Source organism: Palaemon carinicauda, chromosome 6 (genome assembly GCF_036898095.1).
Source record: "Palaemon carinicauda isolate YSFRI2023 chromosome 6, ASM3689809v2, whole genome shotgun sequence".
Lineage (NCBI taxonomy): Eukaryota > Metazoa > Arthropoda > Malacostraca > Decapoda > Palaemonidae > Palaemon > Palaemon carinicauda.
In genome coordinates this window covers 149839216-149854437 of record NC_090730.1, presented here as the reverse complement: position 1 = coordinate 149854437, position 15222 = coordinate 149839216, and the positions used below count along the sequence as shown (strand labels likewise).

Here is a 15222-nt window from a genome sequence, read left to right as displayed (position 1 = left end):
TTTTTTCCTTGACCCTTCGATCTTTAGCTAGATAGGATAATAGACTGCATACTCACCCCATTCCCCCCCCCCAAAAAAAAAAAGATAAAAAGAATTAACCTGACATTTGGTAGAAAATTAAGTTTACTTTACTGCATGGTATTCCGGAATTTACAGATACGCCTTTTTTATATCTATAAGCGATGTCAAATAGGTTTCTGGGAGGTGATAAGAAAACGATATCTCTAAAATTCTTGGAATTTAAAACTGATACTATGGAATTAGTGAATGCTTTCTTTTTATATAATGAGAATGTTATAATGCAACAAACGTTCTTTATATCATAAGATGGTTTTGGACTTCATTTTCTTTTAGATACAGCTCTTAATAGCATGAGTAGCGTCACTGAACTAATAATTTCTTCAAAAACACAGTCCAAACAATCTTCCTATATCAATTGTCTATGGACTTGCTGCTGCACACTTTATATCTCGCTTCCTTATCTTCTTTTCTCGGTTCTGAGCTATAGAAGGACACTAGCTAATCCGTCTTATTGACCTCTACACTCGAGTAATTGTCATATTCCTCCTCACGAAAAATATGAACTTCAGGTGATGAGAGAATTGAAACATCTTATGATTCATTCTCTTGATTATGAATAATATACCTTTAAAAAATCTGAAATTTGATTTATGTCTTCGTATAACAGCTCTTTCTATCATCATCTTTGTGAGGACAGAAAAAATATATATCTGAGAGATTAGGACAAGTCGGTTTTTTCGCTTGCAACTGACCCATGAATAATCAAATGTAGACTTTCCTAGTTTCATTGCAAGGGTAGTTTGTAAGGACACTGCTTTTAGCATAGGTTAGGTGGGTTTTTTAAGTTAGCTTCTCCCGTCTTACTCGTAGGTAAGGAAACTGTTGTGTAATGGGGGGGGGGGGGGGGGGGGGGGCGAAGCCCCCCTGGGCAAGGACACGGCTTTTAGCATAGGATAGGTGGGTTTTTTAAGTTAGCTTCTCCCGCCAAAATCGTTTTTAGAACGACGGCCGCAGTTCCGAATATTCCCGTTTTCTACGGGATCTGGCCGTCACCCTACAAAGGCTCCCATTGCAATATCCAGGGAGAACATCCATTTACTTATATAAAGCATTGTCCCTAATTTTTTCTTTTTCATCATAACACTAAAGCACCGTAAGTATAACGAACGACAGCTGAAAGAGACAGAATCTAGTCATAGAAAAAAATTAGCTAATATGCAAAAAGTCTAATAGAGATACATTAATATGTATATCAGACAGGCCTTTATCACATTGCATTTACGCATGACAAACTTGAGTATATATCGTTGCTACCATCGACGTAAACGCTGTAATACCTATGGAAAAAGTTGTTTACAAGAGTGAAAAATACAGTAGCAAATAACTATATTTTCCTATTCAAAATATCGGGTAGACAATCCAACTCTTGTCACATACAACGAAAAAACCGCCGCAAACGAGGGAACAATGAGGAGCAGATACAACCACTACTAAACAATCTTCTGTTAATCCCAAGAACGTCTCCACTTGGGTGAATATAGATGGGGATTACAGCCAGGCTAAACGAGCCCTTCTCGGAAACTCAATGCATACAGATAAAGGCGTGATTAGGACGACAGTCTAAGACGTTACTAATCGTGCCATCCATTCTGTTCGCCCTTGACGTGTCCTCGTTTATATAAGGAGATAAAGAAAAATGGAAGAAGATTTTCGAAAGTGGAGGAAAAGGACTTGTTTATGGCGTTTCTATAAAAAGAAGACTGGTGATTGGGTGACCATAAAGAAAGATGGACGTCACGTGCAAGAAGATTTAAGATGACCCTCTGGATTTCGTTTTGATGCTATTGATGCCAACTGGATTTGTTAAGAATTTAGAAAGTCTAAATTAATAAATATACATGCACTTGCGTATTTTTTCAAGAATTGATTTGAATGTGCAAGCTTGATAACTCAATTATTATTATTATTATTATTATTATTATTATTATTATTATTATTATTATTATTATTATATATACTTATATATGTATATATATATATGTATATATATATACTGTGTGTATATATATATATATATATATATATATATATATATATATACACACACATATATATATATAAGATTCTACGGCAACAAGAGATAATGAACCTCTGTGGTTACCAATCTTTGGAAATAAGTCCTTAACCTCCAACTATAAATGTTAGACTTGAATTTTTCAGAGAGAGTAAATACAGAAGTAACAAGATAAAGAGATAAAGGAATGAAGGAATCAGAATATAATTTTGACATCTAAATAAAGATGCCCATCTTTCATCCTCAAGAAATTGTGGAATGCTTTATTTCGAGATAAGTCCAATTCTTTTCATCTGCTCTTTAACTTTTTTTCTCGAACCTAGGCTAGTATTAGACATACATTAGGTTGCCCATTTTATCACACCCACTATCTGTTAAAATGTAGATAATAGGAAAATAGAGAGAAAAATGATATCCACAATGAAGGATTTTTTAAGAAAGGCAGTTTCATATTTAAATCTGTTATAGGGAGACGAAGTGAGAAAAACTGAGAATTATAGTAGATGAAAACTCGGATTTATTCGACGTGATTATTTGCTCTTTGCACATCTGTTTTCAACTCGTGCATTTGTATTTACATTAACGAATAAGTCGTTGTTATTTCTTGTTGATTTTAAATTCAGTAATTACTGTAGACCATAATGATTCATTGATGAACATCTAGAAATAACATGATGGAACAAATTACAGTTTTTACTATTTGCAGTCTGCAAAATGTGGGATTCTCCGCATGCCTTGTGCCATATGATGTCGCATTGAGACACAGTCGGCTACCGATGAGCCGAACTCATTTTATAATTCACTAACAACGCTGGGAATTTTTTCCCATTCTTTTTTGGCCTCTCAAGGGTATCTTATTGCAACCTGGCAACCTTGACTTTATCTATGTCGTAATTCAGTGTTGGTGTTGCCAAAAACAATACCCCTCTCTCTCTCTCTCTCTCTCTCTCTCTCTCTCTCTCTCTCTCTCTCTCTCTCTCTCTCTCTCTCTCTCTCTCATTTTTTCGTCTGGATCATATTATGTGGGTAAACCCACGTTTTACTCGATGCCAGATATAAGGTGCCAAATTTTCTTTTTTGTTTTTGATAAAAAAATTGCATTTGTCACACAAATTTATTTCAGTTCTATATTATTTTATTTACTTCAATAAAAGCGTCTAAGACTTTCGCTTTACTTGAAATTACCATATCGTTTCTCATGACGTCAGTAAAGGGAAGAAATAAATGTCACTATTTCTAAATGATTCTGTTACTCAAGCGACGATTTAAGCCAATAACAATTCGTCTGTAGATTGTACGGTCTGCCATTGAAGACAGATGAGGCAAACTTACTGATACACAAAATTTATTCTAAGTGTAATTAGTACATAGATCTAGGAGGAAATGCTGCGGAAATCGCTGAAAGGTCTTGGGAAAGAACTAAAACAGATCTAGTAAAAAAAAAAAAAAAAAAGAATTACTCGAACTTTGCCAAGTCCTCTAGAAAGAAGTATGGACTAGCTCCGCATTGTCTCTATCTACCATTTTAAATTTATCGATACTGCGAATAAATTAGGGACTCCATGTAAATAAGTAACTGTGGAGGTTGCACAAGGGCAGGTTTCGAATATAATCTTAATCCTAGGAGCCCTCAAAAGGCCGTTGGTGGATGGTTTACTTTAAAACCTTTCAAAAAAGATTGGGTTTAGTTTACACTAGTCTCTACCTTGGGAGGCCCTGTAGAGAGCATTACTTGGCGTCGTCGCCAAATTCTCATGAAGAGCCGATTTTAAACATTTTTCCTCTCATCAGCTTCATTCGAATTGGGAAATGTCAGCTATGTGAAATACGCGAGAGAAAAAAATACATCTCAGATATGTGAGTTATGTGAAAAAAAAATGAGATTCAGCTAATTTTCGTCAATGATAAAGAGATTTTGATAACATTGTCGAAAACTACCTGCCTAATAGATCTGTGTTAGACATTAATGCTCCATTGAGCCATTGTATTATGGCAGTATATTAGCCATAGTTTTCATTGGTCATAAAGGGAGGCCGGGAATGAGCAAATAATTGAGTGAGCACAATGTAAACGGCCCAATCGCCTCCCAGACGAGCGATTCTTCAAAGGACCTAAGTGTATATATAAAGCGGGACCCAAATGCCAGCTGCAGGTAGATCCAAAAATACAGAGCTTAAAGTGACACTGCAGGTTCTAAACTTAGCTGTAATAACAGAGCGGCAAAGAAAATGCTGAAGAGACTAACAGGGCTAACGAGCCAAATACCCTGACTGATGCTTTCTTTTCCCTCCTCAGGTGGCTCCTTTCATATTGAATAAGCCCTGTGATTGGAGGGAAAATTCCATTTTGGGTTTTTTGTTTACTCAGCTTTTCTTCTTGTCATTTTCTATTTTGGTAGTTTTTCTTTTCCTTTTTTGTGGGAAAAGATGCATTACTTACGTAACAAACACTGGATAATCTGAGGCTTGGATCTACTTTTATTACCCCCCCCCCTCTCTCTCTCTCTCTCTCTCTCTCTCTCCTCTCTCTCTCTCTCTCTCTCTCTCTCTCTCCTAATAATTTAAATGCTTTTAGACAAGTTCCATGGGATAACAGTTCAAAATAACATGGAATAAAGATAGCAGAAAGTAACATATTTGCAAAAAAAGAAAATTGCCCCATGGTAAATGAAAGTAGTTTTAGTCGTGTCTCAAAATGTTTAGCAATATATAATTTCATATGCTTAGAGAGGAAGCTTGTTATGTAACAATAAGAGCGTAATATTATATAGAAATTCAAAATTTGATGAACTGTTCACTAAAGTAAGCAAGATCCAAAAATAGTCTTATTTTGATTATTTACTTGTATCTACATTTTACTTCTCTGGTATGATCATATAATGAAGTTTATCATCATAATACACTTTAATGATAATCATCGTCTTAAATAAGTTACTCGAAAGACTTATTCCTAAAACAAAAAGATTCCATAAGAAAATTATTGACCTTTATTTTTTGCATTCGTAATTATTTCATTCCTATATTTGTATCTTACAATTTAGTATTAGAAAATTTGAAAATGTTAATAAATCTATATACAAAAGAATATAAATACGAAAACCCAACAACTACTACTTCATAAACAACTATAGCTACATCAACGTACATGCAAAAAAAATTACAATACAATACATTACTGTATATCACCTGTGAACAATGTGCAAACAGACGAACAAGCGATCATCATTATGTCTGTTAGTTTATATTGGCAACTCCTATCAATTACCACCATAATGTAGATCGTTGCCTCCAACTTACAGTGCCTACTTACTACCGAGTCTATGGCGATTAATCTATATCTACCCACATTGAGCATGCAGTGTTTAGAAATACTGTATATATAAGCATACAATAACCACGCAACACTTACCATTGCAAGTAGTGTCTGAGAATTACCAATGTGATACTTTGTTTTCCTTTTCTAACAGGTAAAAAACTAATATTTTTATACGTCTTATAATCACAATCAATGGATTTATGGAAGTTGTACTACGTAATACTATATGTAATGTTCACAGTCTGTCAGCTTTAATAAGATGGTAAGCGTGAGCTCTACCCTCGGAAGTCTCAATTTCAGGGAAAAGACAGAATGTTGAATGTTATCGTTCCCTTCGTCTGGTTTTCCTCCGGGGCTGAATGTAAAATGGTGGCATTGAATCGACAAACATAATTGAAAACGGTTACTTGACTTTGTAATGAGTGTGTCAGTGGCTTTTTGAATGATGTAGCATGTCAGGTGCACTCTTTTCATCTCTCCATTAGTGAAGCGGCATCAGACAGATCAGAGAAATTTGAAATGATAAAAATAAGAGCCTATAAAACAGATAAGCAGCTAAGATACCTATGAAATGGAAGGTGAAAATTCGAAAAATGTGCAGCTATGTACTGTGCATAGGAATCTCACGGAGGTATTTCAAGAAATAACTATAAGATATCTTTTTCTCAGCATTTTTGCCTACTTACAAAGGCTGCACGGAATTCGGTTGAAGAAATATTTTCCAAATTATCAACACAATTATAATTATTACTGACGTTTGGCATTCCATAGTTATCCAATTAATATCTTATAAAATACAGAAGTAATTTTTTCCCTTTTTGTAATTTTAATCCTAGAGTGAATAAGTAAATGACATTTTCTCACCACCAGCAGGCTGTGGGATTATCTTCCTGCTCACATAAAAATCTTCCATTTTTTAAGAGCTGGATTTATGCTCTAATACTGGCTAAACCTAACTAATTTTCTACTTCCTTATCTCGTCTTTATCGTGTTTCTTCCATGCCTATATAGGCTAGGTAAATTCATTAGGTTTTCCTCCCCTCAATTAAGGTCCACTTTAGAAAAATAGCTTCTTAATAGGCAACGGAGAACCGCTCTTGTGTTGAGAACGTGGCAGTTTATTTTGAGTTGGAATAGCTAATTCCATCCTTTCAACTATGCCTAATATTAAAATCCTTGGACCGAATGTGCCGGCACAACTCTCTTATTGTAAGTTTTTGGTAATAAGAAAATGTTGGGGAAACCGTTTATTTGCACAAGTGATGAATTACAGCTTTTTGAAATAGTTGTGTATATATATATATATATATATATATATATATATATATATATATATATATATATATATATATATATATATATATATATATGTATAATATATATATATATATATATATATATATATATATATATATATATATATATATATATATATATATATATATATTTTAAATTTTTTCTGTGTGGGGATATCTTCGTGGTGAAAGGGTTTGTGTATCGCCATGATCAGCTAAGCTGTACTAGTCAGGGTCACCCTTGCTAGGTTGGTTTGCTGTGAGCGAGAAAACGAAAGTCTCCCACCATCACCAATCCCCAGATGGCCAGCGTGGTAATGAAAATTGGGCAAACCCCAAACATGAAGGAGAACAAGTCTGAGGCCTGCATTTGTTGGTGTTGTTTTTTATATATATATATATATATATATATATATATATATATATATATATATATATATATATATATATATCCTAACAATTTAATATCGTTTTTACTAATCATCTTATACTGTATATTTCTTCATTTAATTTCTCTGCTTTTCTCGTAAGTTGTTTTCCTGCATTGCTGCTCTATTACCAAGGAATAATTGTCTTTAGTTCAATAAATCAATGATACTGAATGAATGTATAGTTTTCCACATTCTGCTGTTTAAAGGCTATAAGATTCTTGGTAGAACTTAGTAATAACAGAATTATTGCTATTCATAATACATTTCGATGAAGACTCTAGCCTTAAAAACTTCAATATTCAACGGAGAATATGACCCAAATCATCAGCAACAGTATTGTAATAATTTAGAGTAGCATGATATAATAATAATTTAGTGTGAACATTATATAGTAATATTCCTAAACTAAACTCAAGTTAGAGTTTTGATCATCATTTTATGTTGTTTTTCCCTCTTCGATTGTGGTGCCATACCATATACCACAAATTCAATAAATTAAATAAAAGCAATATGTGTTCTCCCATTCATGTTAATAAGATATATCTATTTTAATAACTACCACCTAGAGCCTGATACCGTTTGCCCCAACACAATTTGCTTGTAGCTAGGGAATCCCAGTGTCTTAAATTTATTATATTGAAAAATCTTTACTTATTCTGTAAAATTCTTGTAACTGTAGCACGTAGATGGTGTTTGAAGTGCCTTTGAATTAGTAGCATTATTCATTTTTTTTCAGTATTCTCTCGACTTTAATCTTTTTAACCTGGTCTTAGTATGTTCATGAAATACAGACATATGTGCTCAAGTATATTTCACCTTCAAAGGGGATGGCTCCAGTTGTTACTTTTGTGGTTTTCACCAGATATTTCAGGAAATTATTAACACTATCACCCTGTCTTGAAATACCCTGGGTAGAATTCATAATTTTTTATTAGATATCAGGTAATATATTATCTAGAGGGTATACCTAAATCACTCCGTAGTTGGTATCGTGGCACTATTTTATATATATATATATATATATATATATATATATATATATATATATATATATATATATATATATATATATATATATATATATATATATATATATATATATATAAATATATCATTATCATCATCATCATCATCAGCCGTTACTAGTCCACTGCAGAACAGAGCCCCAAGACATATCCTTCCACTTGCGTCTGTTTATGGTATTTCTGTCCCAGTCCTCACTCACAAACTTTCTTAGTTCGTCAGTCCATCGTCTTCTCTTCCTTTCCCTACTTCTTTACAATCTCTAGGAACCAATTTTGTTATTCTTAATGTTGATCTGTTATCTGTCTTTCTCATTATATGTACTGCCCATGCCCTTTGCTTTTTCTTACATGCTAGAATATCATCTACTTTAGTTGCTCTCGTATCCATGTTGCTCTTTTTCTGTCTCTTATTATTATTCCTATCATTATTCTTTCCTGGCTCACTGAGTTGTAACTAGCCCATGTTCTAAGGCTTTAGTAAGGCTCCAAGTTTCTGATGCATTTGTTACTACTGGGAGGGCCATCTGATTAAATATTTTTATTTTTAGAGAAAGTGGCATTATTGCTTTTCATGATATCATTTTGTTTACCAAAAGCTCTCCATTCCATGCATATCCTGCCCCTAATTTCACTCTCATGTCCTAAGCACATATATTCATTAACAATCTCTGGAGGTTCGTCCATAACCCTTATTTATTGTCTCTGCATTTTCATGGAACATTGTCTTACTCTTACTCATTCATTTTTAATCCTACCTTTCTGCTTTCTCTATTCAAATCTTCTATTACCTTTTGCAATTCCTTCCATAATTCACAAACAGAACTATGTCATCTGCAATTCTTAAGTTAAGGCATTTCCCATTAATGTTAATTGCTATGGTTTCCCAATCTAGATTTTTTTTTTTCAAATTTCTCATAGGCATGCTGTGAATAATTTAGGAGAGATGGAGGCTCCCTGTCTATCTCCTTTCTCAATCAGAATTTTCTCACTATCCTTTTTATGTAATTTTAAGTGCTGTACTTCTCGTATAGATATCTCAAAGTGTTCTAACTTAAGATTAATCTATTCCTTGTCTTTGAAGGGCTTTCATTACTGCTGAAATTTTGAAGAATCGAAAGCTTTCTTATAGTCTCTAAAGGCCATATATAGTGGTTTGCCGTACTATGTTAATTTTTTCTTTTGCTGGTTAATAAGCCTGCCTGCTCTCTTGGTCGATCAATATCTAGCTGCTTTTCTATTCGGCCAAATATGATCTTTGTAAATCATTCTTTTCAGGTATTTTTCATTGATTATTGTTACCCTAAGAGGTTGCAAAGTAAATAGAAAATAGAATTATCTTCTATTACTGAAATTGAAATAACAGCCAAAGTTATACGCATAGAATACTGCATTTCTAATAACAATGTATGCTAATATTTGCATGATTTTTTTTTTTTTTTTGAATCCGAGGAAAAAGAATGATGCAATCACACTGAGGCAATGACGCTTGCCTAATGACATGACAACATTGAAAAATTTTGCCGTCCCTAGTTCCCACCCGACGTAAAGCCCCTCCGCATGACTGGGAGGGGGGAGGGGTTGATTTTATCAGGCCGTGCAGATGGTTCTAAAAATAACCGGCATTAGGACTTCAGATTGTCATTGGAAGCACATATTTCCCGTTGGAAACACGAAACATTTCATTATAATTTTTATTCTGGAGTATCTTTGTTAAGCCGATATCCCCTGCAGTATTAATTTTAGACCTCTTAATTGGATCAAATATTTGCTCTCGATGGAAGAGATAGTTTGCGATTGGAGGGGAGGGTGGCCGTTTCCCCCCCCCCCCCCCCCGTAACCAAAAAATTTCTTTTTAATCTTTTCACCCTTCTATTAAACCCTCGTGACTTTTTTGTTGCACATATTTATTCCTTTACCTACATCCATATTCGTGTATGATTCCTTACCTTATGCTTTGTGTGCGATATAACTTTTTCATGTGATTCAATTCGGTAAAGTAGATTATATTGACCTATTGAAAAATTGTATTATACAGCTTTGTTATTTTTGTTATTTTTCCATCTTTCTATTGCTTATCAAACTTAAGATTCTGTTTCGTTTGGTAATAGATCATTGTTGCTAAAGCTAAATATAATTAATGTTATAATTCCCATTATCTCTTCAACGTTACTGTTTACCTACTCTCACTTATTCCCGTATGAAACTTCTTTCTTTTGTTAAATTAACCAATGAAATACCATGAAAGTACTCATTTCTGTTGTCTATTTTTATAAACAATTTAAAAAGAACACTAAATTTTTTACTTTGGTAATAATATTTGTATAACTCCCTTGAGTCTGCTGTATAACTAAGTATATATATATATATATATATATATATATATATATATATATATATATATATATATATATATTATATTTATATATATATACATACATACATACATATATATATATATATATATATATATATATATATATATATATATATATATATATATATATATATATAGATATATATATTTGGCACACGGTTTATCAGATTTCATCACCTGTGATTTTCGCTCTTCATATTTTTTTATATATAAACATGAGGAATAAGAGGATTGGTTTTATTTGTTAAGGACAGGAGGTTTACACGTACATTTTACATAATTCTCTAACAACCATATTAACCAGTCTTACTGTCTTTAAACTGAAAACACGAATTAATTCATACAGGTATAACCGGGAATTTATGTTAATTTCCCAAGGGACGAGCCACTCCTCATTCGTTCCATAAATATCCGTATTATAGAACCTTACGTTATTTCCATATATTTTTCATGCAGTTTTTATCACCATTCGATCTTACATTTACTTCATTTTATCATCATTTTTTTTTGTGAATGAATGCACTTTAATGTAAGGTTAGTTTGTGAGCTGTTATGATGAAACAGCAATCCTTATGACATCCAGCTGTTCACACCCTCCACGTCTGGGAATCTAGTCAACACTAGTTCCATAATAGCCATAACAATATCACCTGATCTATTATATCTGAAAAGAATTCGTGCTCCGGTGATTTATACACTTTCTGCGAAAGCCTTTCACGACAAGAAAATTGAAAATTGCGTCACTTACCATTGAAGGAGTTTATGATCATGCACAATGGGTGTTTAAAATAATATTTACAGGATAGAAGAAAAAAAAACTTCATCACAGTAAGGACTATATCTCGTGAAATTCCTGTTGGCAAAATGCATTTTGAACAGATAATATTTTCACTGTTGTTTCTATTTAGACAGAAGTTATTCCTCTTATGAGGAAAAGAAATGCGAAACGGGCGCCAAAAAACAGTGCTGTTTCTCTAGCGTAAGCGCCTCTGTTAAATGGAAACGACAGAGAGAAAAATATTATCCTGTCAAATAAACAGATGTACAAAGCTTTTAAATCTTTCAAGACAGCAAAAATAAGAAGTATAAGGCATAACAAAATAAACAAGACAAAAAAAATGGAGAGTGAAAAGCAAAAGAAATAAAAATAGAAGAGAAAACGCTGAAAAGAATTTCTCGTCGAGAGAAACGTGAATACTTTTAGCAACGTCAACTTCCGTGAAAATAACCATACACAGAAACAGATAAATGTTGGAAAAAGCAAAGCAAAAGAAAAGAAAAGAAAAAAGCCTTTGAGAGTTAAAGCCGCATTTCTACATCTCAGAAGCCAAAAGCAATTTTTTTTTACTGAGCTTAGTATATAAACATCTACACGGCCACCATCACCACCACCATCACCATTATCATCATCAATATCACTATCATCACCATAGCTATTATTTCCATAACGATGGATGCCATCATACCTTGTCCAATGCGGCAGATTTCTTTTAAAGCTAAATTAGAGTCAGACACATTTTCTTTAGATTACCGTTAACATCATCTCCATTCCCTTGCATATTATTATTATTTATTGGCATGCATTTATCATCGTTGTTACAGATGGTTTATAACATTCCTTATTGTCAATGATCGATGCCTTAACATTACTATATACATAACTTTTTTTTTCGATTTTAACTCCTGCATGAGAGTGAAGGATGAGCAAGAGGGAGACGAGTGGGTGAGAATGATATATGTGAAGCCTTATCTCTGTGTTTATATATATGTATATATATATATATATATATATATATATATATATATATATATATATATATATATATATATATATATATATATATATATATATATAATGTATATATATGTAAATATATACTGTATATATATGTGTGTGTATGTATATATGTATATATATATATATATATATATATATATATATATATATATATATATATATATATATATATATATATATATATATATATATATATATATATATATATGTGTGTGTGTGTGTGTGTGCATGTATATATATATATATATATATATATATATATATATATATATATATATATATATATATATATATGTATATATATATGTATATATATATATATATATATATATATTGTATGTGAGAAGTCATCTATCATATCAGGAACAATTCCGAGGCTAATTAAAAACAAAAGGTCAAATAAACAATTAGGCTTTTAATTACGGTTTTGTATATAATAATAGAAACAACGCGAATACCTCATTTCGTATCATTGGAAGGAAATGAATTTATAATCAGCTTACGTTTCATCATTTGACTACGAATTCATTTAAATTACGATCGGGATTATGCCGTTTTGACATAAGCTCTCTTCGCTTCTCGAAGGTTCGCTTAATTGAGAATTAAATTTTTTTTAATTTTGCTAAATCATGAAATTATCAAGTTTTTAATAATGGATCTCTTTTGAAAACATGGGATATCATAAAGCATATAATTCAAGTTCGTGAAATGTTCAGTAATATATAGGTAGCTTTTCATGTTGAGTATAATAAAATTCAACTTGACGAAACTTTGCTAATGGAGAGAAATACTAAATTTATATTGATTTCTAGAGGCCGTTATGTATTATTATGATATTAAAAAGCGAGAAATACTAAATTTACAATGATTCCTAGAGGCCGTTATGTATTATTATGATATTAATAAGCGAATTTACAAACCAATATTAATTCGTAAGACTTGATTTTATAAATATTTCTAGAGCGAGGCGAGTTACCATGATGATAACATGAATACTATAATTACACTTCCGAAGAGCACGAAAGAATTACATTAATTTAAAAAAAAAATAATTGATGGAATAACTACTTTAAGAGGAAGTTTTCGAATTCAATATGTTACCCACAGCAAAGAATTGTATTGTTTTTTCTCTACTCAGGATATAGTTATATATGGTACAATTTACGTATTTACAACGGCTAAATTTTACATCTTGACTAGTTTATAAACTTATTCTCATATAATCGTAGTTATTTTTCGATGTAATATTTTTAGTTAGTCTTTAGTAGAGCATTGGGAAAAAATTGAACGCAAATAAATCACAAATTATATATAATACTGTCTTCAGACCAATTAGTTATACTGAAGATATGCCGGTCAATACTAATTATTTGCATATTCAATGAGTAATATGTCACAATGCAGTACAAAATAATTAATTAATTTTTTAACGCTAGAAATCTTTTTCTTTGGAAATTACTGCAGATAATTTGATGGAGTTCGTATTTTTTGGACAAAGCTGCGAATATTGATTTTTTTTTTCTAAATTTAAACACGGGCATTTTGAAATTATTTATAATTTATGCAAAAAATGGTTTCGCAGACTTATTTTCTGCACGTTCTGGTCTTCATATTTAAAGATTAAACTCATCTGCATTAAGCCAGAAGCCTGGCGATAAGAAATTTTAAAACTCTAAAAGTTTAAAAAGATAAAACTACTGAGCGTTGAAATTTAATCCCTTCAAATTTCTAGATATTCATCGGATGTATACGTTTGGTGCAGATGATCATTGCGAAGTATTTATACTGCGAAGTATTTATACTAACCCGGCATTATCATGATAGTTATTTTATGTTTATTTTATTTCCACGTTTTGTTATCTTTAGTTGATGTACCACTTGAATTTTATTTCTTATAAACTTTTTCTTCTGGAGAGTTATTTTATTTCTGTAGAGATCTTCGATTTAAACGGTTTTTAGACTTTCAGATTTAATAATATATTAATGATTTTTTTTTCATCCGTAAATTTAAACTAGAAGAAAATCAACAAAAATATTTTTACTAAATAAAACAATTAGTATGAAAAATAAATTATACATCACTTAATCAAGCTATAAGTCAAAATAAATTGTAAGTAAAAGTAAAAAGAAAACGTTTTGATTAAACAAGGCTTCTTCGTGTATTTCTATCTCCCTTCGGGTCCCTCTCCCCCATTCTGCGTCTATATTTGCTCTCTCCCTCTCTCACTCAGGGGGAAAAATGGGTCAGGGTAAGGTTATAAAGGGAGATCCTTCTCGGTGTGTCTCACACTCCCTCTTTCTCTCTCTCCCTTTCCTTCCTTCTGTTTCTATTACCTTCTATTTCCATTGTAGTAACTGGGAATGAGAAAACAGGGAAAAAGAAAAGAGGTGAGTTAATATTAGCGAGGACGGAGGGGAAATCCCCCAACTTATTCCTAGATAAAAATGTAAAAAAATATTAAAAATTCTATAATGAATAATTGACACTCACAGGTGTCGGCCAAAAAAAAATTATCATATCTATATATCTATTCTCTACTGAGTTATTTTTTCTCTTACTATTGGAATCAAATGTTAATGAAGTTATGGATGAATAATCGTACGAAAAATAAGAAAACTATTTCTCAAAAATTGGTTTTGGTAAGTCAGGAATAGAGATTATTACTAATGTTATGAACTAATATTTCTTATATTTTTTCTCTATCTTTTTAGATTTTGATGTTAGACTGAATGGTCCTTTCTTTTTTAACCGGAAAAAAAAATTCACTATAGGCCGTTTCAACCCAATTTCTATAATTCAACAATTGTAATAGCTACTCTTATCTATAAGCTATGAGAGAAAATCCGTTTTTCAAAGTAAAAAACGTTTTTTGATCTCTTTACTTCACT

General features: G+C 31.9%; 1 protein-coding gene across 13 annotated transcripts in view; it reads right to left on the bottom strand.

Moving 5' to 3' along the window:
• Positions 1–15222, bottom strand: part of LOC137642719 (uncharacterized) — a 546468-nt gene that overhangs the window by 154418 nt on the left and 376828 nt on the right. For 11 of the 13 annotated variants that reach the window (XM_068375541.1, XM_068375545.1, XM_068375540.1 and 8 more), the window contains one exon: positions 14668–14688. The exons of the other annotated variants lie outside the window; for them this stretch is intronic. In XM_068375541.1, coding sequence (XP_068231642.1) covers positions 14668–14688 — 21 coding nt within the window. The remainder of the gene's footprint in view (positions 1–14667; positions 14689–15222) is intronic. 13 annotated transcript variants of the gene reach the window in all.